The sequence below is a fragment of the Girardinichthys multiradiatus genome, chromosome 2 (assembly GCF_021462225.1).
Source record: "Girardinichthys multiradiatus isolate DD_20200921_A chromosome 2, DD_fGirMul_XY1, whole genome shotgun sequence".
NCBI lineage: Eukaryota > Metazoa > Chordata > Actinopteri > Cyprinodontiformes > Goodeidae > Girardinichthys > Girardinichthys multiradiatus.
In genome coordinates this window covers 31512856-31540834 of record NC_061795.1, presented here as the reverse complement: position 1 = coordinate 31540834, position 27979 = coordinate 31512856, and the positions used below count along the sequence as shown (strand labels likewise).

Below are 27979 nucleotides of genomic sequence, written 5' to 3'. Positions count from 1 at the left end.
GAGTTCAAGTATCCTGTTGTCAGGTTGGTTGGATGGATGGATGGACTTGTAAGTTTGCTTTTAGGAAGACATCTGACAAACAGGACCTGTGCAAGCTTATCAGCTGGAAACCAGTTAAAAAAACTTTACTAATTTAAACCTTGTATCCTTTAGAAAATATTTTGGCATATTTCCATTCTACCCTAACCCAAAATGAATAAATGTCTTTACAAGCCAGAAATGTTGTTTTGTTGTTTTAGGCAATGAGCTGCTGTAAATGATCACATTATTCTTGTTGCAGTTAAGTTTCCTTTTCATTCATGACTGTTAACAGTGACAACATACAACTGAAAGAGTTATATGAAGTTCTGACAGAACGTTTTCCTTCAGATTTTTTACAGACATGTTTTTATTCCTAGAAGTTAACAAAGGTTTTCAGGGAGGAGAAGACTTAGGTTTTCTAAAATTTTCTTTGCTTTTGCACACCCATCTTGTGTTTGTTTTTATTGAAATTCCTCAAATTGTAGCGTTGATGCAGCAGGCTCTTGTGATGTGTCTGTGGGTGTTGAACGTTTCTCTCAAACTGGAATGCAGGACTTTCATCAGGGGACCAAGGATTCCAATTTCTTCTTGAGGGCGCTGTTGGGTTAGAAAAATACAATAAATATTAAAGGATTCATATTAAGGGGAACATGTTCACTCTTAACTCTCACTACTGTCATACTGTCTCACCCTTGTAAGAGCACATATGAGCCGCTGGAGGATGGCATCCTCTCTGTGTGGACATAAGCTGATCACTGTATTCACACAGCTTAGCAGACAAGAGATTGTGTGTCTTTGTGGCTGTAAATATGGAAATAAATATTTGCTGAAAACATTCAAATGTTTACAAGACTCACCATTATTCTATGTCCTTGTATTTACCTTCTTGAGGAGACTGAGAGGCTTTCTGTTGTTTCCTTCTTTCAGTCTTTCTGCATCCTCACTGCTCAGAACAGGGTCCTGGATGACATAGGAGGAAACAGAAGAGACTGAGAGAAAAATTTAAACCAGGGTTCTAAAAATTAATGCACAGTGGGATAATTAGCTTTTTATTTGATGCTACTGACCCTTAACTTCTCCAACCAGGTCCACAAGAGACAACAAAGGACATGAGGATCCGACTCTGTGACAAGCAGGGCCCACCCACAGTCACTGCTGTTCAGTTCCTCCTTTGGAAAACATGAGAGAGTAAATACAATGGAAGCCAATTGATATAATTAAATAAAAAATACTTATTTTTACCTGCAGCAGAGCTGACCTCTGCAGAACGGTTTCGCCTGGAGGACCTTGTTCTGCCATTGCTTTGGCTACCTCTCGGGCCATCAAGGTTGGGCCAGGGATATGTAGATTTCTGTTTAACTTTATGTAACAGAGGTAAGAATGTTTACTGCATTCTAGACAAACCTATAACATCATCGTCTTTAAGGAAAATATTTTACCTCCAGGTTGGAGCCGCATTTCTGAATTTTCTTCTTAGTTGATCTTTTTGACATTTTTGTGTAGCTGCTGCTTGTTTTCATGTTCATCATTGCATTGTTGAACATGTGAAATTCCTGTTTGGGATATAGTTGCCCAAATGAAAATGTGCCAAAGACTGGACTAACTGGTCTGAGATCAGCACATATCAAATTCTGCAAGTACCAGTGCTTCTCATCTCCAAGAGCTGCAGTGCAGTATGAGCTTAGTTCCTGGTCCTTCAAGAGAGAAAGTAACAGTGTGACCTCCACAGCCAGCCTAAATCTGTTAAAATATATGCAATTTTGAATGTATTTCACCTCATATACTCTGATCTTTGTAATGTCAGATTCACTGTAGCTGCGTTTGTCCAGCAACACCTCGTGCTTCCTCTCTAAGAACCCCAGAGGCTCATCCCAAGAGGACACTGAGCCTGAGCCAGCCCACGAGCCCTTTCGCCTTTCGGTTAGCAAAGGCAAATACTGCTTGGAAACAAGAGTCTCCCTCACAGCCCTGCTCAGAACCCTTACAGCTGATCTCTTCTCCAGCTCAGCATGTACCTCTGAAGGAGAGGCCAGAGCCAGGGCCAGGCAGGAGAGTTGCACACACAGGAGGTACACCACCTGATCAGATGGGGTCAGAAAGGATATGCAGGTTGACTGTGACGCAAGGTAGAACTGTATGATCATAAAAAGATTTATGTAGTGTAATGGCAAAGTTCCAACCTTTGGAGTATGTCTGAGTCTGCGTGCCTCCTGGCCATGAAGAAGAAGAGCTTGTCGGTTTAAGTAGTGCTGGAGGGTGAAAGGGGCTCCATGCCGCAGGCTGAGGTCTGGGTACTGAGCGAGCTGTGTGCCAAGGAGGCGAGCAAAGTCAAATACCTGGTTTATCTGTGACCGGGTCTGGATAGAACGAGGCCTTTTAATGCGCACATAGTGGACCGCCTCGCTGGGGCTTATACGCAGGGTGTAGATAAGGTAACAGGCTATCAGGACACCTTTTAAATAGCAAAAACAGAATGACAACAAACATCCAAGAACTCTGAGCATCAACTGGTGTTATGCAGTGCTGTGCAAAAGTATCAGTACCACTTGAACTTTTGCACCTTTTGTTACACTACAACAACAAAAGTCATTTTCTTGTTTAAAGCAGGGTTTGGACATCTCACAAAACAATTCATCATCTGAAAATGGGATAAAAATGTAAATAGAGGCCCATCGTAACTATGGAGGAGCTGCAGAGACTCACAGCTCAGGTGGAAGAATCTGTTAATAGAACAAATAGCAATCTGGTACTCCTCAAATTCGGCCTTCATGGAAGAGTGGCAAAAAGAAAGCAGTTGTTGAACGAAAGCCATGAGAAGTCCAGTTAAAATATTGCAACAAGGCATGTAGGGGACACCCTGAATATGTGGAAGAAGGTGCCCTGAGACCTAACTGGCCTACATGCAATATGTTAAGTGTGGCACAAAACTAAAACTTCACATTAGCCTGAACATTTCATTGCCATGATAAAAGATTGTGGTGGCAGAATTATGTTGTCGGGATGTTTTTTTCAGCAAGAACCGATAGAGCTAATGGGAAGATTGACAGAGCTAAAAGCAGGACAAACACCTGTTAGAGGTTATATATAAGACTTGAGACTAGAGTGGTGATTCACTTTTCAGACGGACGATGATCCTAAAAAATACAACTAAATTCCAGAACTAAATAAGATTACAAAACTTGAAATCGATGTTCAGTCGTTCCCCATCTAATCTGGCTGAGCCTGATCTGTTTTCAAGAAGATAAAGATTCAGTCTTGATATATGCAGAGCTGGTAGAGCCTTACCACACATAACCAGCGGCTGTTTTTGCAGTGAATGGGGGTACTACAAGTTATTGACTCAGGGGATGTGAATACAAATGCACACCGAACTTTTCAGATTTGTACTAAAATAAATTTTCCATCCATAAAGAAAATGCACTACTTTGGGCGCATCGCTGGTGGTGCAGGGGATTAGGCACGCGGCCGATGTACAGAGGCTTTAGACCTCGACGCGGCCGTCCCGGGTTCAGGTCCTGGCCCTGACGACGTTTGCTGCATGTCTTCCCCCTCTCTCTACCCCATTTCCTGTCTGCCTACTTTCAACAAAATACTGGAAAAATAAAGGCCACTAGTGCTGCAAAAAGAAAATGCACTACTTTGTGCTGATCTATTGCTAAAATCTTTGTAAAAGACATTAAAGTTTTGTAGTTGTAGTATAACAAAGTGGGAATAAAGTGTAAAGGGTGAGAATACTTTTGCAAGGCATGCACATGTGAAACCATGATTTAATTTTACCTGTCCTGCCCAGGCCTGCATGACAGTGAACAGCTACACGTCCTTCCCTCACTGCGAAGGCCAAAACCTTCACTCCATCAATGATCCCAACAAGAGATGACACTCCAAAATCTGGCATCCCGAAGTTGTAAAAATAAACTGAAAATGAAAAGATCTAAATATTTTTGCGGAGCTGCCTTGTGTTCAGTAAACAGTCATTTGATTTGAATTGGTGAGAAAAGGATTACATATAATCTCTAAAATATATATTCCCCAGTGTAAAACAATAACACCCAGCTCTGTTGCATTCACTTTTTCCTATTAATATAATGTTTGCCTCTAAACCAGCATATTAGACTCTCACTCTTATTGTCCATGAAGATCTGCGGAGAGTATGTGAAACCACTCTCAAGGTCTAGTGGAGGTCCACAGTGAGCATGTTCCCCGGGGAGCTGCGTGTTGATGATCGACCTGATCTTCAACCTGAGAACAAAGATGCTGGTTGATTTATTTTGTATCTGTCTTAAAGGAATTTGTCAAATAAGAGGAGTTCAAGCGATTACCTTTGAAATTGCTCTATGATGTTGTACTTCTTGATTAGATGATTGGATGGACGAGCCATTGCTATTATATCATCCGTCACCCTGGAACAGTTGAGGATGTACAATCAATTGGCTATATTTCATGCTATATGCTATACCATAAACAACTCCTAAAGTTGAGACTGCAGTCAGATCTTCTCACCAGGAGGAAAAAAGGCCTCGAATAACTTGCTGGTTTGACTTCCAGCATTCTGGTCCCTCATAGCGACAATCCTTTCCTCCACAGGCCAGCATACAGAGGAGCTTTGGTGGGATGGCTCTCACCAGGTTCTCTCTGGCCTGAGAGTAGGACGGCCTTGGAACTGATAAATGTGGGCTTACACTTGGCATCATCCTGCAAACACAGGACTAGAATCGAACCGTGTGGAACGCATGTATCTTCATCCACTTTTACTGTAATACAACTAAAAATCCATCCTTGTTAGTCACCTAATTAGTAAATAGAGTCCTGTGTGCAGTTTAATCTCAGTATAAATACAGTTCTGCAAAGGGCTCAGACGTTTGTTACAGAACATTAGTGAACAAGCAGCAGCCAAGAGGCAACTCTGGAGGAGAGATCCACCACTCAGGTAGGAGAAATCTGTTGACAGGACATATATAAGTGCTGCACTTGTCAAATCTGGCATTTATAGAAGAAAGGTAAGAAGAAAACCATTGTTGAAAGAAAGGCATTGGAAGCCTATTTTAATTTTGCCTCAGTCTCTTTGAGCGATCAGAAGAGACGGAAATGGAACTTTCTGGCCTACATGTGCAACATTGTGTCAGAAATCAAACAAAGCCCTTCACCCTGAACATTTCATCGCAGCGTGGTGTCAGAATCACATTGTGGGGATAGTTTTATATTGCAGGAACAGCTGATCAGAGGGGATAGGAAGATTGATGGAGCTAAATGCAGGGGCACCCTAGAAGAAGACCTGTGTTTCTGCAAAGCTTTGACCCAACTGGGGTAAATACAAATGCAGGTAACAGATTTTTGATTCCTTCCACTTCACAGCTTTGTACTACTTTGTGCTGGCCTATCAAATAAAACCCTAATAAAATACTTAGAGGTTTGCAGTTGTAATGTGACAAAATGCTAAAATGTTCAATGGGTAAGATTACTTTTACATATCACAGCATAAAATTACATTATCTTCAGTTGTTTGTACTCTGTATGACACAAGAACCAGAGAATAAACCCAATAATGATCTAAAAGACTAGAAAACAATTATTTTCAAAGCTTACCTTAAATATTATGATGGACACTACAGCTGCTAACCCCATTCAGTTCGTTTTCCAGCAATAAAACATTTGAAATGGAAATAAAATAAAAAAAAGCTCTAGACACATATGCACCCCTCTGTCTTGACCCTCTCTTCTTACACACGCTAACAAAGCTGAGTGATGATCCAGCTCCACTAAGCCCGATTAGCTGTCATAATTACATTAGAACAGACATTTATGCACCGTAGCAAGCCAATTATACTACGCCTATTCCTTCACCTCTCCAAATGACCTAATTACTTGCGAACAACCATGGCTCCGCATGATTTAGCTTTTCTTGTGATTCTGACAAATTCGATTATTAACCAAAGCCTCCCACAAATCGAGTCTGCATATAAGAAGTCTGGACACGTTTAAATGCACTTAGAACTTAAAATAATATGAAAGAAGTTGCTCTTCTATTGCTTGATGGGGACAGTTACTGACCGAGGTTATGGCACAGGTTATAACTCATCTGAACTATTTTGAATGTTTAAATTTACAGGATTAGCTCTGGATTTAGCTTCCCTTCACTGTGCAACAGCAGGAGCAGCTTGGTAATGATGATGTGACTATAAGCTCCTCCTCCCCCATATTTACTCAGTTCCTCTTAATGGCCATGTTTAAACCAAAGTTTAAGACACCACAGAGCCAAGTGTCGATGTCGTTTCCAGAAACAGACAACTTATCTGTACAGGAAATATACTTCGTTAGATGTTATGATCTACGAAATGTGCAACATGCCTATTCTGTACAAATGTTTTTCAAAAGGACATGAGGATCCGACTCTGTGACAAGCAGGGCCCACCCACAGTCACTGCTGTTCAGTTCCTCCTTTGGAAAACATGTTTTTCATAAATTTCTCCAGAAGATTGGTTGAACAAATAAAATCCAAAAACACAACAGAAGGGTTCAAGATCAAAAAGACTAACTGATCAAAGGCACATGAAAAAAGAAAAGCAGACTCCAGACTGACAGGCAACACGACAAGTGAGAAGCAGCAGATCTGACTTAAAACTATAAAACCAAGGAGTGTATATACTGTAAGATATGAATGGTATGTGGAAAGAGGTGAGCTGATGGGGAACATGGAGCAGGCAGAGAAATAGAGCCAAAACAAGTAATAGTGGATATATGAAGACTATGACAAGAAGTCCAATATGATACAAATACATGGCTCTTACTGAACCACAAGTTAGGAAAAAAAAAAAACCTACATCCAGGCTTCAAACCTCAGGATTACATAACAAAACAGAGTCATTAGGCTAACTGGTATATGAAATAAAGACTCCATGTCAGCCTAGTCAATGACAAAAGCAATTCACCATTAAGAACCACTGAAAACAGTAATAGTGACTTTATAATTTAAAACTGTAAGCAACAGAGAAACCATTTATTCCATCCCCTTCAGTTATTTATGAGCCACTTAGTATGCTCTCCAAATTAGGTTTTGTGGTCAGATTTTATAAAGTGCAGTGTGTTCACACACAAGCTATAAATTTCTGCCAGGCAATGTGATTTTTTTCTATGTTTTCCACTTTTAACTCTTTCCCATCATATTTATTGTAGCATTTCTTAAAGCTTATAGGTACACCCCCATCAATTCATACATTTTCCAGACCTGCTTCATCCATGTAAGGTGTTTGGTGGTCTGGTGGCAACTGTGCCACTGTGGAGTCCACCTCCCATCCTAAAAAATAAATAAATCATACAGTCCAATTGTAGTTCATTTATTCTATGTACATATGATCCCCTTTAAAACTTACAGGAAGTGCATTTAATTCATTATTGTTGTACAGTGAAAACTATTGGAGACAAACACGTTAGGGTTGAAGCCACTGCTTTCATGCATTCACATGTCGATCAGTAAATATGAAAGATATCAATGAGACATCCCTGAAATTACTCAACATGAACCCCTGCTGAGACAAAATGTCAGTGAATGCTTGACAACGCAGTGCTTTCTTTGATTCAAGTTTTTATTTTATTAATGTGACAGTCTGACAGACTGCATAAAACAAAACCAAAGAACAGACATCTTATAATTCAGCGATAATCTGATTGTGAAGTAATTTAAAAGTAACTTTCACCTGCAGACATCTCAAAATCAGGACCTTGGCTCAGCAACATAGTTAGACCTAATATTATTCCTAACCATCACATTTAGGTAACAGAAAAGCAATGTAAAAGGAGTATCAATTTTGGGAAAAAATATTTAGCTTTCATTTACACACTAAGAAAATGGCATGTCAAATATCAATACCCTCTCTGTAATCAGTATAAAAATCTAAGCAATCAACCACTTCTAATAAATAGTGACCAGCTTTGTGCAAGTTTTCACTGGTATTTACTGATATGCTCCAAGTCTTTGAGGTTGGAAGGTCTCCTTCCCATCACCCTAATCTTTAGCTCCCTCCACAAATTCTTTATCAAATTCAAGTCAGGACTTTGGCTGGGCCCCTCCAAAACATTGCTTTCAGTGAGAAGAAACTTCTTGGTAAAGTTAAGAGATTAATTGAACCTTAAAGGAGTATAAATAATTTAGGGTTGAACTGTTTGAGCAACAGATGAAAGGAAGTGCTATGGTTTCAGATGAGTACACAGCATATGAAGACACACACAGTGGACATGATCTGTTTTCAAGAGCTTTTCAATCGTGTCGACATTAAAACCCTGAACTTCCTCTAACAGCTACAGATCCTTACAGAAGAGTGTATTTTCATTAAAAACACTGAAAACATGTTAGCGTGACAGTGGCTTTATTCAAGACACTGATACATTTCTCAAAGCTGGGACGCACACTAAAATAAACTGAGAGGCGAGTATGCTGTGTGCTTTATTATAGAGAAATGGGAGTAATTCATATTTTACAGTGTTTGTTACACAGTACATTGAAGTCAACATTAAATGTTGCTGAAAATACAAAAAGGGAGAATAATATGAGACTTCACTGTGTTGCAATGTCCCAGGTCTTGTGTTAACACTGAAAGCACTTCCTTCCTCCTTTTGGCTGAAGCTACTTTCTGTAAGACATTCTTGCTGGCCTTCAAACACAAACCAAAGCATTTGAAAACAAGCTTCCACATAATTAAACATGGTGAAATCCAGACGTGTAAGGAAGTAGAGTTGTAAGACATTAATCTAAACTCACAGTGGTGTGGTCCTGCTGCAACATGGCATAAAATGCAGCACAAAGTAGAGTTACATAACTTTATTTTGCAAGGGCATAAAGACATAAATGCATTACAAGAAACAGCTTCGTGCCAAAAAGTGATCCTTTTTGGTGCCAAACTACAAGCAAATTACATTTAATTATCAAGCCACAGACTTACAAATAACAAGCTGGTATTGAAGAAAAAAAAAAAAAAAAAAAAAGAAGAAGAAAGTATCCAGAAGTTAAATAATAACAGGGGGTATGGCAATTAACAGCTTATGGGAGTTGACCATTTTACCTTGACCAAAACTCCCAAATTTATGAAAGTATTTCTTTCTGGGAAAACCATAAAAATATAATTTGCTCACCATGAAACAGGAAGTCTAAATGTAAGGCTGCAAAAAGGAGAGACTGTGCAGAAAAACAAAACAGAGGTTGTCACAGTTGAGTTAACCATCCAACAGCCTGGTTCTTTTCGTAAACATTGGCGCTAAAAGACAAATGGGTTCTGGACTGAATGTCTGTCTTCTCTTATGCACTGTGTTGATCAGTCTCACTCTGCTGTCCAGCCGATCCTTCTCTAGTTCTTCGACAGCTCTTTGGATAGCCAGTCAAGTCCTTCATATAGCCCGGTACCCTGGGTGGCGCAGGTGGACTCGATGTGCCACTGTGGAGACAAAGGGCACGTGGCTGTCAGGAGGTGACGATCGCATCTCAACAAAGTCCACAGTTTTAAATTTAGCAGAGAAGATTTTTTTTTTATTCAAATAACTCACAGTTCTGCTGCGAAGGGCATGTACACCAAGTCTGTCTGCCAGTTCACTGACTGTTAAGGCATTTGGAAGGTCCTGTTTATTTGCAAATACCAGCAAAACGGCATCTCTCAGCTCATCTTCCTGAAGCTGCCCACACACACACACACACACACACACACACACACACACACACACACACACACACACACACACACACACACACACACACACACACAGGAGACAGGCGTTACAGATTAGTTATCAGATACGACAGTAGAGATGCAGCAATCAATATGACTTGATCCGCTCTGATACAGTAAAAATAGTGAAAGATTTAATTACTTTTCCTTATTTCTAAAAATGCATCAAAACTAGGAAGTACCAACAATTTTGGTCAATAAAAGCATCAGCTACCATCATATCCTTTACTGCACTTTGCTTTGCTTTGAACTTAGACATGTGATTTTGATGCATAAATAAGGATAATGTTGTAATTCCTTCAAATTCTGTTAGATTTAAGGTGCTGGTTTTTCCCTGATGGGCAAAATCCTCAGGAATCAGCAGATCAGACCTTAAAAAAAACAAAAAAAACAACAACAACCGGAAATTTGGGTAACGGCCCAAAAAAAGCCAAATTGGTGCATCGCTATCCAATCCACAGCATGAGCCCCTACAGAACATTCTGCAATCAGAAACACTTTGTGCTAAACAAAGCCAGCGCTTTCCATAAATAAATACATTCAGTCTAAAAATTTAAATATAATCCCAAAATGCATGGGCGTACTCCATCTTATGTTGTACTTACTCTTTTTTCTCAATAAAAAAAAAAAAAAAAAAAGGCACAAACCCTTCAAAAGTAAATGGAAGACAGAAACATAGAGCCCAAGGTTCATTCACTTGGCTGCTTTGACAGCCATGCAGCGAACACACAACTCAGTGAAACACTTTAACAAAAATGATATCTACACTCCTATATAATTTTTGCATCCCTCTAAAACTGAAAATAGAAATAAAATTCAAACAAATCAGCATACTGGAAGCAACTCACAGCAATACGGTCACACAGAACTAAGCTTTTATGAAGGGCCTCTGATATTGTTTATGATTTTACTTCATTTTAAGATTTACACACATCCTAAAAGGCAGCTTGTGTCCAGGAAAGAAAAACGCAAAAAAAAAAAAAAAGAAGGTGAAGCTTTTGATTATCAGGGTTACGTGGCTTCAAAAATGATTCAAGTCATTGCCATAAATACACGCATGTTGCTGGATCAAATGGAAAATTATTATCATTTATGCTTTTAATGACCTCATCTATTAGACATGTATCCTCCTGTGAACTCCTGCATCTGCTAAACTGGATGAACCTCTTCTGGCAATGATAACGTCACACAAATGTTTCCAGTGAACTGCGAGGAAATTCTGGACACTTTCAGCTCAGAAGGATCATGACAATATCAAGCTGCATTTTTAAAAACGCATACCATTTTGGAGAGCTCCTCTGCAGACTCAGCTACTCTTTCTCTGTCATTACTGTCCACTACAAAGATCAGACCCTAAGAAATTAAAAAACAAAACAGAAGAACAGTTACGACAGCATTAACGTTTAGTATGGTGCAACAGATATGTTTAGATTTTAATATTAAAACAACCTCATGTTATTTAACTTTGCAGGAAACAGCACAGAAATGACAGAAAGCTGTTAAGATTTTCCAGCTGAACTTTTTGAAACATGTCAAAACAAAGAAATTACTCTGCAATAAATGATGGCACATTTTATTCAGATCGAGTATAGAGAAGGATGCAACTCTTTTCTGACTTCACCATTATAAACCAGGATTGCTATATTTATAATATATTATTAAAAGATGAGTCCATATTTATCCCCTCATCGTTGAAGAGCTTAAGCAATATGGTCAGGAACTTGAACGTTCTGCTTTTACATAAACTGGTTTTATCTCGTATCTGCGATTTTGTTTTCTGCAACAGAGTAAAACAACTGACTGAACATCCTCCAAGAGAGTAACTGGAAAATAAACAAGAAAAAAAAACTTAGATAGAATGGAGGAAAGAGATAAAGAAAACAGTTGAGTCACTGCCCTGTGATAAATCCCCTGTTGTAAAAGTTTCAGAGTACTCCGTGCTTGCATAACGGGGTTTTCTCTGTGAATTCGAAGCAAAGTTACACTCATACCTGTGTGTTCTGGAAGTAATGCCTCCAGAGAGGTCTGATTTTGTCTTGGCCACCCACATCCCAAACAGTGAAGCTGATATTTTTATATTCCACCGTCTCCACATTGAAACCTTTTACAAAAAAAAGGGGACAGTTAAAAAAAAAACATTGACATCGTCAACACTGACAAAGAAAGTAAAAAAAAAAAAAAAAAAAAAGAAAAACTAGGACAAGTTTCAAATAAATGTCTTACCAATGGTTGGGATAGTGGTCACAATTTCTCCAAGCTTCAATTTGTACAGGATAGTTGTTTTTCCAGCAGCATCTAGTCCAACTGAGGAAGGTAGAAAGAACATGACCAGTTATTAAAAGGAACAACTCACAATCTAATCATCACAGGAAAATAAACATGCAGCATAAAGCTGTACAGAGGCAGTGCAGATATTTTCTGCCCTAATCAGAAAAGACAGCACTTATTTACGTCAAAGTAAAACTGTTTGTGCCACTTACTAACAATGTTAAATATAGTTATATTTTTACAGATACTAGCCAACAGAACACTTGCAAAATTGTGTCTATACACCTTTTCAATACTTTATTCATTGGTGAACTCCAACTTCTAGATTTTCATGTATTTTATTTTATTTTTATAACATTTCGGGTACAAACATGGGTTTGGTTTTTATTATCTGTATGTTCCACATGTCATGAGTTAAAAAAAAAAAAAGCTACTACATTTTCCTTCACACTAACAGAAAAGAAAACACAGTCAAGGTGAGCAAACTGAAGGAGTTCCTTGATCCCTCTAATAACCCAATATCAGGATATTTGTCACTCATGGTTGTACTCTGAAAATATATCAGCCCTTTTCTAGTTTAAAACCCTGATTTAAAGGGTTTTAAATTCAAACTGGTTTTCAAATTATGGGTTACTTTTCTATCAGGCATTTGGTCTGGTCAGATATTTGCTCCCAAGCAAGTGTTTCACACAGGAAGGTTATTAATGGCGCACTGCCTCCTATCTCAGTTTCCTGCGTAAATAACTATTGTAGTCTTTGGAAATCACAGACTAATTTAAACTTGATGACGTTTAAGTCTTCTTCTGGATTTCAATTAAATGTATAAAATGCTAAGTTATACTGTAAATCAAGCTAAGTGAAGATGTTGAGAGATATCTACTGCAGTTACCTTTTAACAGCACCTCACTTCAAAAATCTTATTAGGAGGCAAGCCAGCAATATTGGTTTTAAGATCAGAGTTGGTGATAAATGCACAACTTCCCCAGTAAGACGTTTGAGAGCCAGGGGACTGGAGCTCAAAGAAGCAGTGAAAGTGCTTTTTACTTACACATTAAAAATAAAAGTGTGTTCTCAGTCTGTGACTTGAAAACCACAATAGTGCAAGATAAAATGTTACTTAGCTTGTGATGTGGCAAATCAATTATTCAAAATCTAAAACACTTGTTCTCATATCAGGATTATTCAACTTTACTTTGAGAAAATTAAAAATGAAGAATAAAACCTTTTCAAGAGCTTCAACAGGGGGGTTTTTTATTTTTTTTAAGTCTCGCCTTTTATGTGATGACTGCCTTCCTTTTTTTATTTTCACATCTCTTTATGATCACACAGAGGGCTAGTTTGTATTTATGCGTGATAATTTAGAGGGTTTTGACAACCATATCTTTTAAAGTCCTTTAATTAACGTTTTATTTGACAATTGCTAACATTCCCTGAAGAAGGCCACATAAAAAGCCTCCTGTGCCAAACTATTTAACGAAAAACCTCGTTGTTTTTTTTTTTTAGGGAGGAATCCGTTCATTTTCTTTCCGGAAACAATGCACACCCTGCCTTGTACCTGTTTTACCACTCTGACCCTTTAACAGTACTTCTTAACTCACTTCTTCTCTGTTTTCTGTAGAAAGCGATGCTAACTACCGGTAGCCAACAAAACTTTCACTCACCCATCAAAATCCTCATCTGTTTTTTCCCAAACAGCCGACCGAAGATGGACGAGATGGTGAGCCCCATGGCTGCCCGAGAACGTTTGACTCTATAAAACTAGAGCTGATGTTTAAACACGACAACAGCAACGCGAAATATGTTTAAAACTGGAGGGCGAGCGAGGGAAGTTACTGTGATTTCACTCCAGACTGCCACGTCCGGTGTAAACGTGGAAGACACGGCGTCATCATCAGCCTGAACCAGCTTTATCTGTCCACAAACCCGCAGCGAAACTTAGTTTTTTTTAAACATAATTTTAGTGTTTCTTAGACAAACCCTGCATTTATTTGGATGAAAGCGGAAAAAAAAAAAAAGATTCAATCCACAAGAAAGCGTAAATAACGTGCATTGCTACGTTTTTTTTGTCCCCAAGACTTTAATGCACTTACCAAGCCCTGACACTATTGTAGAAACACCACTAGATGTCACTATTGCACAGAATGTGCAGCTGCTATTCAGTGCAAACCTCGCAGTATATATATATATATATATATATCACTTAAAATTGTATTTATGTGATTTGTGCTATTGCATAAGATAGTAGCAGGAAAACAAAAGCAGAGTCAAGCATATATTTCACTTTTGACAAACTGGAATTACCAGGGCAGTTTAAAACAAATATTCCAGTGGATCTTTTTTGGTACGATCATTGGAAGTAAGACAGTGCCAATGGGGATTCCCATTTGAAAGGAATGCAATGATGGCAACTACAGCACTCACCTTAACAAAAAACTATGAGGTGGAGTCAAAACAGCAGCATGTGATAAGGTGCAGGCATTTATGAAAAGGTGCCCTGAGACAAGTTAAAGCAGTTTCACGGAGGACTGTAAGACACATTTAATAGCAGCAGATATACTGAATGTGAGCCATGAATAAATGGAATATTTCTTACAGTGGTTTTTTGGACAAACAACAGGTAATTGAGAATGTATTTTTGGACATTTATGACATTTTTCTCAAGGGCATTCTGCTAATGATAAAAATTTGCTTTTCATTTTATTTTACAGATTGATGTTCTCTCTATATTGTACATAGTGTTGCTCTCTCTCAGGTACAGTGATTATACAGTATATTTGTTTGAGTAAAACTAAAAATATAAGCATGGTTTTGTGTCTGCAGCTTATTAATGCCACTCTATGACTTCTCCAACACACATTTGCCAAACATGCAGAGAAGCATGTTAACAAAAGCCTAATGTACTTTCTGTTTTTAGATTTCAGAAGTGCATTTACATAATGCAGCTGTGTGAATTTCATAACTTGGAGTTGTAGCTCACTTACAGTTTCTCTCATCGAAGTCTGTTAAAGGCAGTGTTTTGTGTTCTAAGAATCCAGCTTTTTTTTTTTCAGAGCAAGGGTTATGATCTTACATTTTATAGATTTTAGGTGCTTTTTTTTTTTTTTTTCTTAGGATGATTTAGTACAGATCAGGTGACATTAATTACAGTTTAGCTTTTTCTATTAGTTTATTTTGACGGATTTTTGGTTTCACTCGAGTTTTGTTTTACCTACTGTAAAAGAAGAGCTACCTATTTTGGTTTGTGTGTTTTATCTTAGCAGTGTTAAATTTTAGCTTTTTATTTAATACAGAATTAATTAAGTGTTGTTTTAATCTCCATATCTACAGGATATTTATTAAAGCCATAAATTAAAATATGTTAATTATTTATGCTTTCAGAAATCCCAAAGCATTATTCTCTTAATTGTTATGGTGTCAAATTCTATTAAACTGATCACAGATTAAACTACAGTACTTTGAATGTAGGTGATTTGGAAAGATGTGCTTATTTTTATTGAACTGATTTAGGTGCCTTGTTTCAGTTTTTTTGTTGTTTTATAACGCATATGCTTTGTTCTTTGTTCGTTTGAAATTCAGACTAAATCATTTTCCCTAAGCTCACTATTTCTTCAATATCTGCAGTGTAACTGGGAGTTTTTCAGTCTTGCTGGTTTCGATAGTAAGATGGAGACATCTAAGAGGGCAGGTGAGTCCAGGCGCTTGCACTGACATGCTTATTTCTGTGCTGCTATAGTCATAGCTACACCTACAGTGCTATGGAAAAGTTAGTACCCCTTGAACCTTTTCACATTTTGTCATATAACAACCACAAAAGTAGGGCTGCACGGTGGCGCAGTTGATAGCACTGTGGCCTTGCAGCAAGATAGTCCTGGGTTTGACTCCCGGCCAGGGGTCTTTCTGCATGGAGTTTGCATGTTCTCCACGTGCATGCGTGGGTTCTCACCAGGTACTCCAGCTTCCTCACACAGTCCAAAGACATGCCTGTTAGGTTAATTGGTCTCTCTAAATTGCCCTTAGTTGTGTGAATGTGTGTGTGTGCTTGATTGTTTGTTTCCCTGCGATGGACTGGCGACCTGTCTAGAGTGTACCCTGCCTCCCGCCCATAGACTGCTGGAGATAGGCACCAGATTCCCTGCGACCCACTATGGAAGAAGCGTTAGAAAATGACTAATCATCACAAAGTAATGCAAGGAAAGATGTTTTTACAAGGTATCGCCTCAGGGAAGGTGAATACATGCTGCACTTTTCACTTTTTTTATTTGTTAAAAAGAAGGAAAAAAAAACAATAATTTTGCTTTTACTTCACAATTATGCACTCCTTTATGTTTTACAAAAAATACCAATAAAATATCTTGATGTGACATGACAAAATTTGTAAAAAAGCTTCAGGGGGAATGAACAATTTTGCAAGGCACTATGTTTTAGGCATGTAATGACTCATCAAATTTGTTAAGGTTATTATGACCAGCATAGTTTCACAGCAAGTCAACCTCTTTCATATTTGTTTACAGGTGCACCTCCTGGTGCAGCTTGCTCTGGCGGACCTGCTGGCTGCTGTCATCCTGTTGTATACCAATGTCGTGAACATCATGAAAGTTCATCCTGACACGAATGCTACCGACTGCCTATACCGCCTGCCGCTGTCACTGGTGAGGAACCGTATTTTCAGTAAAGTAAATCATTTGCAAGACTGTTTTCTGCTTGGGCAGATTATATAACAGAAAGAAACCTCCAGCAGAACTAGGGTCGGCATAGGCTGCCATCTGCTTCAGTGGACTTGGGGTTGAAAAGACAAGAAGAGACACAGTGGAATGGATTCAATTAACCCACTTAGATTTTTATACAAGTTCTGGTGAAAACTGGTCTAAACTATTAAACTTTTTTTTGATCATTTGAGTAAAGTAAGATTATCATATTAAAATGCTGGCATTTCTGTCTGCTCTGAGAACAGTGAAACCCATAAATGTCCTTTTCTGACCGACAAAAGTGCTTATAATTATAGTTTGTTATACTTGCCATTGCCACTTTAAGAATGTTAGGCTGGGCATTTGTGGTTTCTGTCAGTTATTGCTGAACTTCAGCCCTTCCATGTTACACAGGCTGATTTAAAAGTTTTAAAACAAACAAATGAAAACATGTGCTCTCATGACTCAGCATGTCCTTCACATCTAGTCTATAGATATGGTTTCCATTTAGTTAAAGTTTCACAGAAAGTCATAGTGTGAGAAGGTTCACAGAAATAGTAAAAATGTCCTTAAAAAAGCGTCATAAAAAATAATCCTCATAGTGATGTCTGAACCTGCTCTGATCTTGCCAGCTGACTATAAGCTTTAAATACTGTTACACATCATGCAATAAAGTACAGCTGATCAAATGAATTTTAAACTATTCCTTGTAATCGTTTAAATTACTGCATTATGAATGATTCCCAGTGTGATTGTCCTTCTGTATGTCTTTCAGACATTTTATTTCATTTCATTCTTGTTGGCAATCATTTACGCCTGGAAGTCTAAGAATGCTATCCAGGGGTGGAGGGAAAGAGCAGCAGATGATGAAGATGAATATGTAAGGCAATAAAATATAGATTTTTGCTTTACATTTATTCACAATGTGTAAAGATTCAGTTATTTTATGCGTCTTTCTACCTGTCTTGATTTATAGACTCAGTGTAGGAGACAAATCACAGCAATTCCTATCTATGCCTTTGCGTGGTGAGTCTTTCAACCTCGCATTTTCATACCAAAAGTTTCATAAGCAAGCAGCAACTAATTTCACCTCTCTTGTATCACAGGTTGATCCCACTTGCAGTTTACTTTGCTTATGTATGCACACAGTTAATAATACCTGCCATATTAGTTCCTACTAATGACGGATCACAGGATGACACCTCATACTGCAGCAGGTGAGCATTCAGACCTACACGATTAAACCTATTATAAAGTCCTAAATTTCAATCCTCCTCTATCCTGCATTTGATTTTTTTATTTTTTATTTAATATTTTTCTGCAGCTGTATTTTGTTCTTGCATGTCTGGAAGGATCCTTGCATCGGATCAGTAAGTGTCCTGCTTTTATACATTTGTACATTTTCATTACTGCATTTCGTGTACAAGTTATGCACATTTTATGCTAACAATGTTTTATGTTCTTATTTTTTAGGATATATACCACGATACTTTCATCAGAATCTTCCTTGTCATTGCAGTGATAACAGTGATGTTTTCTTGCACTGTGAGTCATTAGCAGTCAGATTACTTCAAATTGAACATTGATATATTTCAAATACAATTTGTTCCAATATAGCAGTGGTTTGGCAGTGCTATCTAAAGACACATATATTGTTTCTGCAACTGCTTTAGCAATTTGTAATGATATTTTTTTTTCTTTCAGGTTATTTATTTCAAAGTTGGAAAGTGGTATGAAAAGTACATGCATGATGGGCTCTTCCCTGTGGAGGGAGATGGGCATTCAAGAAGGCAATTCAAAAGAGTGTTTTCGACAGCACGAAATATAGTTCTGGTCATATTATTCTGTTGGGCACCAGGTACTTTCACACAAACAGTTAAAACTAACAATCGACTGTAAATTAGCTTGCAAAATGATGTTTCATACTTGATCCTTCTGTAGCTCTTCTCCTCCTTTTGCTGTCCCTCTTGATGATCTGGGCGAAAGTTCAACAAAAGAGCTTCTATGGACTTTATGTGATGCAGGTTTGTATCAGAAGAGTAAGATCTGATGTTAAATGCCATATGTCATCATTTTTGCAACTTTTTCTGCCGAGCTCAGGACAGTTGTTCAACTGTTGCTCACAAAAGTTGCTTTAATTTGCAGCACTGAAATTAAGAAATATGTACAAAAAAGTGTGAAAAAGAAGTTACGCACAAGGCCACCGAGAACACAGCTGAAAGTTGCTAATGAGTGTTGCCATTGCGTTTGGAATGCCAAACTTGGGCCCTAAAGCATAGCACAACCGATTGGCACAACATCCAACCAAGATACCATTGGTGATAGGAAATTTACCAACTCGAATTTAAATCCATAAAGTGGTGATTTATATGGTGACTTATCCAGGGAGGAGGAAGAAGTCAGGAGAAATACATTCTGAAAACAGCAGCTTGGAGAATTAACAAACTAGCAATTTATGGAGAGATTTAAAAGCGCTCTGTTGTGAGTAAATTCTGCTTGTAATTCATTCGTGTTGGAAAAAAGAGGTAACTGAAAGCCCAAATATTCCAACAGATTCAGGCAGACATATTTTCTGCTCTGACCCGCCTTGCCAGTCTAATTCCATAGGCAAGGGTCAGCAACGTATCACCAGAATAGCATACACTTTGCTGTGAGGCATGACGTGATTATGCAAGTGTCTCTTTTTCTCCACACAATCATGAGCATCTAACTATACTACAGTGATGCTGATTAAATGTTATTCCTAGGACACAGGTTTTCATGTTGTTTGGCTCTAAAAGGTCACACTAAGTGATAAATGTAAAGAATGGTAAAATACTGACACCCATACTCTCCTTCATTTGGCTCAGTTGAGGAGAAAAAACGTAATTTCAGCTGAATCTGAGTGGTTATTATTTAAGGCGATCTGTGGACATCAGCTGATGTTTTGTCCTGACAATGAAAATATATAAAGTCTGACACTGTAGAAGAAACCTTTTTCTTTCCTGATAAACCTTTTTTTTTCACAAACAACAGCTGCAGTCGTATCTGTGGTCTGGCTGTTTAAACCCTGCTTAAGCTATCCATCCCTGTTTAAGTTTTCTGTGTTTTCGGTATAGATAACCTTTGTACCCAAGGTCCAATCATGGCACTTATTTCCTATTTCTAGGAGATACGTGGCTAAAAAGACTTTTTGGGCAAAATTCTTTAAAAAAAATACTACTGTGGAAAACAATGGAAAGGCCGATCATGATTTTTTTTAATGTTTTATAACTCCAATAATAATAATTTCATGGCTTGAAAAAGGTGAATGTATTTGCTCTTTAAAGAATAAAAGAAGCTGCAGTTTTTACAGCATTCTGTTATTTTTTATTATTATTGTTTTAGGCTGCCACTGTGTCCCTCCAAGGATTCCTAAACAGCATGGTTTATGCCTGGAGACGACCTAACTTCACAGAGGCTGTTCTCGGGGAGAACACACCCCTGCTGAGATATGACCGCAAGGCCTTCTTTGAGGAATCTCTACGACGCTAACACACCAATTGCACAAAGGGGTATTGTTATACTGTAATATGCTGTACTGATCTCAAGAGGAAATACTGGACACTTTATGACATTATGACTGTATTGACTGAAACTGAATTTGTGGACTGAAAATTTTAAAATTAAGGTTGTTATTATTTTGCTGCTTGTGTAGAACTGTATAGACATAGACATTTAATAATAAAAAAAATATTAACTTAAGTATACTGTATATTGCTTTCTTTGAAGTGTTTTGTTATTGTTCTCATCTTGGTGTATCTATCATTTTGTATTTATTCATTTTGACCATTGATATACTTCTATGACCAACCATTTTGTAACTGACTTGTGATGTTTCACTCTGCTTTCGTCATTAAAGAGACCCTATATAAATCCTGTGATGTCTGTGTCCTTTATAGACAATGTTATGTCATTTTACAAACACGGGCCATTGTTTATGGCAGTGAGTTCAGTGTTTGGATTCTGTAGGTGTTGAAGCATCAAGGAATGCTGAGTTGTTACAGAACTGGAAGGGAACACACTATCTGCTCTGTCACAATCGTGTGCAACCACAGCTGTTAACATATTTAATAAAAGGAGCTATGCACGTTTATGCAGCTGAGGTCACATATGGGGCATACCCACACATTCACACCCTCGTGTTAAGTGTAATATACACTCACAGGCTACGTGTTTTAAAGTTGTAGTGTTCCTTTGACTGTCTTGTTTTTTTAAGGATCTGCTCATGCTGTGAGTAGTGACTATATTTTATATACGCTGGAAACTACATACAGTATACACTCAACAGTCACTTTATTAGGTACAACTGTTTCTGAAATTTCTTGATAAGAGAAATACCAAATAAACCAACCACGCAGCAGCAATTCATTACATTTAAGTATCTACACATGTTGAAGAAAATTTAAGTTTAGTTTAGTTTAGTTATTTATTTTCAAGCATCAGAATGGGACACAAAGAGGATTCAAGAGACTTTCAATGTGGCCAAAAGGGCTCAACTAAATATTTGAAAATCCACTGGGATTTTTACATACAACCATTTCTCAGGTTTACATAGAATGATCAGAAGAAGAAAAAATATATTTTGAGCAGTATTTGGGTGCCTTTTAAATTGCATTTTCAGTGTCAGTGAATGGATAAACTGATTCAAGATGGTAGAACAGTAACACAAACAAACTCATCACAACCAAGGTGTACAAGGTCTCTGAATGCACAACACGTTGAACCTTATAAGCAGCTGTGCTTAACCAGGAGAAGACCACACCAAGTGCCACAATTCACAAAGGCTTACCAAAACAGATTAGAAAATTGTAACCTGGTCCAATGAACCTTGGCTGCAACATTTAAAAGATGGTGCGGTCAGAATTTGGTGTAAACAACATGAAATCATGTCTCAGTTGTATCCTTGCCAATGGACTGCCTAGTATCATTGTATCAACATTTCAGGCTGTTGTTGGAGGTGTAATGGTGTGGTAGAAATTTTCTTTGCACACTTTGGGCCGTTTCCTATCAGTAGCATAACTTAAACAACACAGCCTTCTTGAGTATAGTTGCTTACCTTGTCCAACCCTTTACTACCACAGTGTACTTATCTTCTTATGGCTACCTCAAGCAGAATAATTCACCATTTTCTTAACATGACAATAAGTTACTTCACTCCAATGACCTCCACATTCAGCAGATTTCAATCCAGGAGAACACATTTGGGATTCAACAAAACAGAAGATTTGCATCGCGGATGTGAATGAGTTTCATGGACCAACATCTCTGAGGAACGTTTTGGACATCGTGTTGAATCTATGTCACAAAGAATTAAGGGACCCTGAACAGAACATGGAGTCCAGCCCAGTCCTGGCTAGGTCCTGTTAAAGTGGCCACTAAGCTCGTGTCACAGGAGCAATGTTTTTCCTCATCTACAAAATATAGTCATGGTCAAAAGTTAGAAATAGCTACATGGCAATTTGTCAACAGTCTGTTGTTTTGTGTTTTCATGTGAGATGACTGACAAGACAGCCAATTGTTCTTGCTGTTGGTAGCACATTTCTCTTCCCAGGTTTGAATCCTGGCCTGGATCTTTTTGCAAACTCTCCTCGTGCATGCGTGGGTTGTCCAGGCCATGACCATTGGCTATAGATACCCCCCAATCCTGCAAGTATAACCAGGTACAGGGGTTGGACAATGAAACTGAAACACCTGTCATTTTAGTGTGGGAGGTTTCATGGCTAAATTGGACCAGCCTGGTAGCCAGTCTTCATTGATTGCACATTGCACCAGTAAGAGCAGAGTGTGAAGGTTCAATTAGCAGGGTAAGAGCACAGTGTTGCTCAAAATATTGAAATGCACACAACATTATGGGTGACATACCAGAACTTCAAAAGAGGACAAATTGTTGGTGCACGTCTTGCTGGCGCATCTGTGACCAAGACAGCAAGTCTTTGTGATGTATCAAGAGCCACGGTATCCAGGGTAATGTCAGCATACCACCAAGAAGGACGAACCACATCCAACAGGATTAACTGTGGATGCAAGAGGAAGCTGTCTGAAAGGGATGTTCGGGTGCTAACCTGGATTGTATCCAAAAACCATAAAACTACGGCTGCCCAAATCACAGCAGAATTAAATGTGCACCTCAACTCTCCTGTTTCCACCAGAACTGTCCGTCGGGAGCTCCACAGGGTCAATATACATGGCCGGGCTGCTATAGCCAAACCTTTGGTCACTCATGCCAATGCCAAACGTTGGTTTCAATGATGCAAGGAGCGTAAATCTTGGGCTGTGGACAATGTAAAACATGTATTGTTCTCTGATGAGTCCACCTTTACTGTTTTCCCCACATCCGGGAGAGTTACGGTGTGGAGAAGCCCCAAAGAAGCGTACCACCCAGACTGTTGCATGCCCAGAGTGAAGCATGGGGGTGGATCAGTGATGGTTTGGGCTGCCATATCATGGCATTCCCTTGGCCCAATACTTGTGCTAGATGGGCGTGTCACTGCCAAGGACTACCGAACCATTCTTGAGGACCATGTGCATCAAATGGTTCAAACATTGTATCCTCAAAGCGGTGCCATGTATCAGGATGACAATGCACCAATACACACAGCAAGACTGGTGAAAGATTGGTTTGATGAACATGAAAGTGAAGTTGAACATCTCCCATGGCCTGCACAGTCACCAGATCTAAATATTATTGAGCCACTTTGGGGTGTTGTGGAGGAGCGAGTCAGGAAACGTTTTCCTCTACCAGTATCACGTAGTGACCTGGCCACTATCCTGCAACAAGAATGGCTTAAAATCCCTCTGACCACTGTGAAGGACTTGTATATGTCATTCCCAAGACGAATTGACGCTGTATTGGCCGCAAAAGGAGGCCCTACACCATACTAATAAATGATTGTGGTCTAAAACCAGGTGTTTCAGTTTCATTGTCCAACCCCTGTATATACAATAGATGGATAAACCAGCATTAAAAAGACACCCTATCTTTTAAAGGTGGATATCCTACTACTGGTAGCTGTTAGAGATCTGGACAGTAACTAAATCTTTACTTCCTGTTTAGGTACAAGCTAGTGTTACCACTGCAGCACACCTAACTTCCACTGAACATCAAAACAATAGGAGTATAAAAGTGCCACAAGCCAAGATGAAGATACTATTTCACTGACGCTTTTTGGGGTAACTGGAGATGTTGCTTTAGCCTAATTTGAGCTATTAATAGCTACCATGACCAACATTCCTTTGGCTGTGAGTCGCTTTTTGCCAGTATCAAAGTTAGTAAGATAGTAATACTTTCAGGACCTGTAACTGATGGGTGTGTGCGTTCTGTAAGTTTTATGTTGATCAATCATTTTCAAAGTTCCTGCCTGAGATTCATGAATTTACAGTGAAATAAAACACTGTCTTAAACAAATTTGTGCTTCACAAAAGGTTGTGGCTTAAAATCTCTCCTCTACACTTTAAATGCTAATTATAAGTGTTTTTGTCTGAAATTGCTATGCAGACACACACAAAAAGTGTTAATAATCGTGATATAAAGTTTTATAAAGAAAACATCTCTCTTATATTATTTCCAGCCACACTCACTTCCCAAGTATAGGCCGGCCTCATACTCATGTCGAGGATATTGTTTGCCCCAATGTAAAAGAGTAAGGAGATCTTCTAAGTGATCAGCCTAAATGAAGTAATTCTATATGTTTATTGACAATATTTATTTAACACCTTGTGGCATGAGAAGTTACTCAGGACAACAGCGTAACACAACAGCTTTCTTTAATTTTCCCACTGAATGTGCATTCTTTCAGACTTAATAAATAGACACTCTAAAGTGGTTCCTGAGCAGTTTATTCACTGACCAAAGGTACTCTACATCAAGAATAAAGCTTATCTTATCACATATCCAAATAGTGAAGTCATTTTCCTGCAGTTAAAAGTCATGCAGTTGCATTACGTTCACCTGCTGACCTAGTTTCACTTTCCACTGAGCCGTCTATTATATAATGTGTGATTAATATGATGCTTATTCATGGGCACTTGAATGAAAACAAACACTGAGTTCCAAAGTGTCTGATAAGTCATTTTCTTATTGTTGCAAACTCTTTTTACAAATGTAAAAAGGCCTTTTTTGATCAGATCTTTCTTTAAAATATTAACATTGGCAAACCTTTTTATTGCACTGGAGATTCTTGGGTACAGCAGACCACAGATCAAAACAGTGAATATGCTGAAGATGGTAACTGAGCCGGACAGATTTGAAACTTGCCAGCTAAAAACGTCAAATGTTTTCTGAATGCCCCACATACTAGATCAAAACAACCCTAGAATGGTCGTATAAGATGCTCTTGCATCTTATACTGCCCTATATTTACTCTCACTCACTTAAAACTGTGCACTTATATTTATATTATATTGTAGATATGTTTGTACTGTTTAATTTGTATTGTATTGCACCGACTACGCCAAAACAAATTCCTTGTATGTCCAAAAACGTACTTGGCAATAAAGCTTTTCTGATTCTGATTCTGATTCTGATTCTGATGTCAAGAATAAATAACTAGATAATTTAACTGCTCTATTTTCATATGTTTACACAGGATATGTAAAACTTACCAGAACAACAATACTAAATCTAACCCACTGGCTTTTGGTTTTATTGTGATTGTTGCTGATATATTGCAAAGTGATCTTTTCTCATGGGTTGGGAAGGAATAAACTACAGCTGGTTCTACAGTAATATGAGGAATATTTAGCAAAGATTTATGTGTTTCGTAAAGGTCTGCATGCCACTGGGGTATAAAACACAGCACTCAATATATTACTTTTGTGAGGGGAATTCTAGCTACCACACCTGTTAAACGTACTTGTTAAAAGAAACCAGATCAAAACATTTCTTCCACCTGGGAAGATCAAATTAGGTCAAAATCAAAGGCAAGATGCAACTACTCCTAAACCGGCCGTGCGTTATTTTCGTAATTTCTTTCAATAGATGCATTAATGGACCAAACAAAAACTGAGAGGTATTTTTTTCCATTGGAATTACACTTTATCTTTATCTATTATTTCATGTAACCTAAATAAGTTGGTTAAAAAAGAGAAACAGAAACCTCTTAATATATGAAAACTAAGAATCCCTGATTTTTCACATATACAGGTCCTTCTCAAAATATTTGCATATTGTGATAAAGTTCATTATTTTCCATAATGTCATGATGAAAATTTAACATTCATATATTTTAGATTCATTGCACACTAACTGAAATATTTCAGGTCTTTTATTGTCTTAATACGGATGATTTTGGCATACAGCTCATGAAAACCCAAAATTCCTATCTCACAAAATTAGCATATCATTAAAAGGCTCTCTAAACGAGCTATGAACCTAATCATCTGAATCAACGAGTTAACTCTAAACACCTGCAAAAGATTCCTGAGGCCTTTAAAACTCCCAGCCTGGTTCATCACTCAAAACCCCAATCATGGGTAAGACTGCCGACCTGACTGCTGTCCAGAAGGCCACTATTGACACCCTCAAGCAAGAGGGTAAGACACAGAAAGACATTTCTGAACGAATAGGCTGTTCCCAGAGTGCTGTATCAAGGCACCTCAGTGGGAAGTCTGTGGGAAGGAAAAAGTGTGGCAGAAAACGCTGCACAACGAGAAGAGGTGACCGGACCCTGAGGAAGATTGTGGAGAAGGGCCGATTCCAGACCTTGGGGGACCTGCAGAAGCAGTGGACTGAGTCTGGAGTAGAAACATCCAGAGCCACCGTGCACAGGCATGTGCAGGAAATGGGCTACAGGTGCCGCATTCCCCAGGTCAAGCCACTTTTGAACCAGAAACAGCGGCAGAAGCGCCTGACCTGGGCTACAGAGAAGCAGCACTGGACTGTTGCTCAGTGGTCCAAAGTACTTTTTTCGGATGAAAGCAAATTCTGCATGTCATTTGGAAATCAAGGTGCCAGAGTCTGGAGGAAGACTGGGGAGAAGGAAATGCCAAAATGCCAGAAGTCCAGTGTCAAGTACCCACAGTCAGTGATGGTCTGGGGTGCCGTGTCAGCTGCTGGTGTTGGTCCACTGTGTTTTATCAAGGGCAGGGTCAATGCAGCTAGCTATCAGGAGATTTTGGAGCACTTCATGCTTCCATCTGCTGAAAAGCTTTATGGAGATGAAGATTTCATTTTTCAGCACGACCTGGCACCTGCTCACAGTGCCAAAACCACTGGTAAATGGTTTACTGACCATGGTATCACTGTGCTCAATTGGCCTGCCAACTCTCCTGACCTGAACCCCATAGAGAATCTGTGGGATATTGTGAAGAGAATGTTGAGAGACTCAAGACCCAACACTCTGGATGAGCTAAAGGCCGCTATCGAAGCATCCTGGGCCTCCATAAGACCTCAGCAGTGCCACAGGCTGATTGCCTCCATGCCACGCCGCATTGAAGCAGTCATTTCTGCCAAAGGATTCCCGACCAACTATTGAGTGCATAACTGTACATGATTATTTGAAGGTTGACGTTTTTTGCATTAAAAACACTTTTCTTTTATTGGTTGGATGAAATATGCTAATTTTGTGAGATAGGAATTTTGGGTTTTCATGAGCTGTATGCCAAAATCATCCGTATTAAGACAATAAAAGACCTGAAATATTTCAGTTAGTGTGCAATGAATCTAAAATATATGAATGTTAAATTTTCATCATGACATTATGGAAAATAATGAACTTTATCACAATATGCTAATATTTTGAGAAGGACCTGTAGACTCGAGATTTTACAAATTATATAGAATAATCTCGCCCAGGTTTCACTGATCAATATGTTAAACTTTTTACATTTGAGTCATTTTAAAGAGATCCTAATCCTAAGAAAGCATGGAGAATGCTCTGAGAATAGAGGTTTCATAAATCTTATATTTTAAAAATCTGTACAATGCCAATAATCCAGTTGCAGTCTATATAGTCGAAATATTTAAGATGACATAGAAAGTCAAGTCAAACGCAATACATATTCATAAAGACGTTTTGCTCTGCTTCAAAACCGAATCATAATTCCCTAAACAAATACCAATCTCTGCCTCATTAGGCAGCCAGCATTATCTTCTTAGAGGGCTTACATTGTGCACACCACAAGGGTGCACCATGCCCATGACTAGACATTTAGCTTGCAAGATATATATTATATATATATTTATTAGTATCATGAGTTCCTTTAAGTTCCTGATGATATGCCCTTTAAGAAAACAATCTGTAGTAGGGATAGTGAAAAAAGGCAAGTAAAGGTTAA

At 38.5% G+C, this 27979-nt stretch overlaps 3 protein-coding genes across 4 annotated transcripts; 1 reads left to right on the top strand and 2 right to left on the bottom strand.

Annotated features, from left to right (window-relative positions):
- Positions 1–477: 477 nt before the first annotated feature.
- On the bottom strand, positions 478–5736 carry zgc:77752 (uncharacterized protein LOC393862 homolog). Of its 2 annotated transcripts, XM_047384457.1 has the most exons (13): positions 5605–5736; positions 4522–4713; positions 4341–4421; positions 4142–4260; positions 3799–3936; positions 2202–2473; positions 1797–2099; positions 1461–1715; positions 1264–1380; positions 1089–1190; positions 904–981; positions 712–822; positions 478–618 (listed from the first exon to the last, which is right to left on the bottom strand). In XM_047384457.1, the coding sequence occupies exons 2-13, from the start codon at positions 4710–4712 to the stop codon at positions 496–498; spliced, it is 1890 nt and encodes a 629-aa protein (XP_047240413.1). In that variant the 5' UTR covers position 4713; positions 5605–5736; the 3' UTR covers positions 478–495. The 2 variants fall into 2 exon arrangements, with proteins under 2 accessions (XP_047240413.1, XP_047240405.1); XM_047384449.1 differs by having other exon boundaries at positions 1797–2473.
- A 2709-nt stretch (positions 5737–8445) lies between these two features.
- On the bottom strand, positions 8446–13886 carry LOC124858139 (ADP-ribosylation factor 5-like). The gene is made up of 6 exons (XM_047350003.1): positions 13661–13886; positions 11955–12035; positions 11723–11832; positions 11013–11084; positions 9553–9678; positions 8446–9443 (listed from the first exon to the last, which is right to left on the bottom strand). The coding sequence occupies exons 1-6, from the start codon at positions 13725–13727 to the stop codon at positions 9357–9359; spliced, it is 543 nt and encodes a 180-aa protein (XP_047205959.1). The 5' UTR covers positions 13728–13886; the 3' UTR covers positions 8446–9356.
- Positions 13887–14469: 583 nt separating this feature from the next.
- si:dkey-30c15.2 (uncharacterized protein LOC558938 homolog) lies at positions 14470–20578 on the top strand. Its single transcript, XM_047349987.1, has 12 exons — positions 14470–14616; positions 14708–14751; positions 15621–15684; positions 16511–16648; positions 17460–17564; positions 17661–17710; positions 17791–17901; positions 18009–18054; positions 18158–18229; positions 18389–18542; positions 18626–18708; positions 20051–20578. Exons 1-12 carry the CDS (start codon positions 14569–14571, stop codon positions 20195–20197), a joined length of 1062 nt encoding a protein of 353 aa, XP_047205943.1. The 5' UTR covers positions 14470–14568; the 3' UTR covers positions 20198–20578.
- Positions 20579–27979: the final 7401 nt, after the last annotated feature.

Coding starts and splice junctions, on each gene's coding strand:
- zgc:77752 (XM_047384449.1), bottom strand. CDS start 4,712: ATGATGCCAAGTGTAAGCCCACATTTATCAGTTCCAAGGCCGTCCTAC. Junction 4,422..4,521: donor CGAGGCCTTTTTTCCTCCTG/GTGAGAAGATCT, acceptor CAACTGTTCCAG/GGTGACGGATGATATAATAG. Junction 1,716..1,796: donor CAAAGATCAGAGTATATGAG/GTGAAATACATT, acceptor TCTCTCTTGAAG/GACCAGGAACTAAGCTCATA.
- LOC124858139 (XM_047350003.1), bottom strand. CDS start 13,727: ATGGGGCTCACCATCTCGTCCATCTTCGGTCGGCTGTTTGGGAAAAAA. Junction 11,085..11,722: donor ATTACTTCCAGAACACACAG/GTATGAGTGTAA, acceptor TTAATTTCTTAG/GGTCTGATCTTTGTAGTGGA. Junction 9,679..11,012: donor CAGAGGAGCTCTCCAAAATG/GTATGCGTTTTT, acceptor GTGTGTGGGCAG/CTTCAGGAAGATGAGCTGAG.
- si:dkey-30c15.2 (XM_047349987.1), top strand. CDS start 14,569: ATGAATAAATGGAATATTTCTTACAGTGGTTTTTTGGACAAACAACAG. Junction 16,649..17,459: donor ACCGCCTGCCGCTGTCACTG/GTGAGGAACCGT, acceptor TATGTCTTTCAG/ACATTTTATTTCATTTCATT. Junction 18,230..18,388: donor CAGTGATGTTTTCTTGCACT/GTGAGTCATTAG, acceptor TTTTTCTTTCAG/GTTATTTATTTCAAAGTTGG.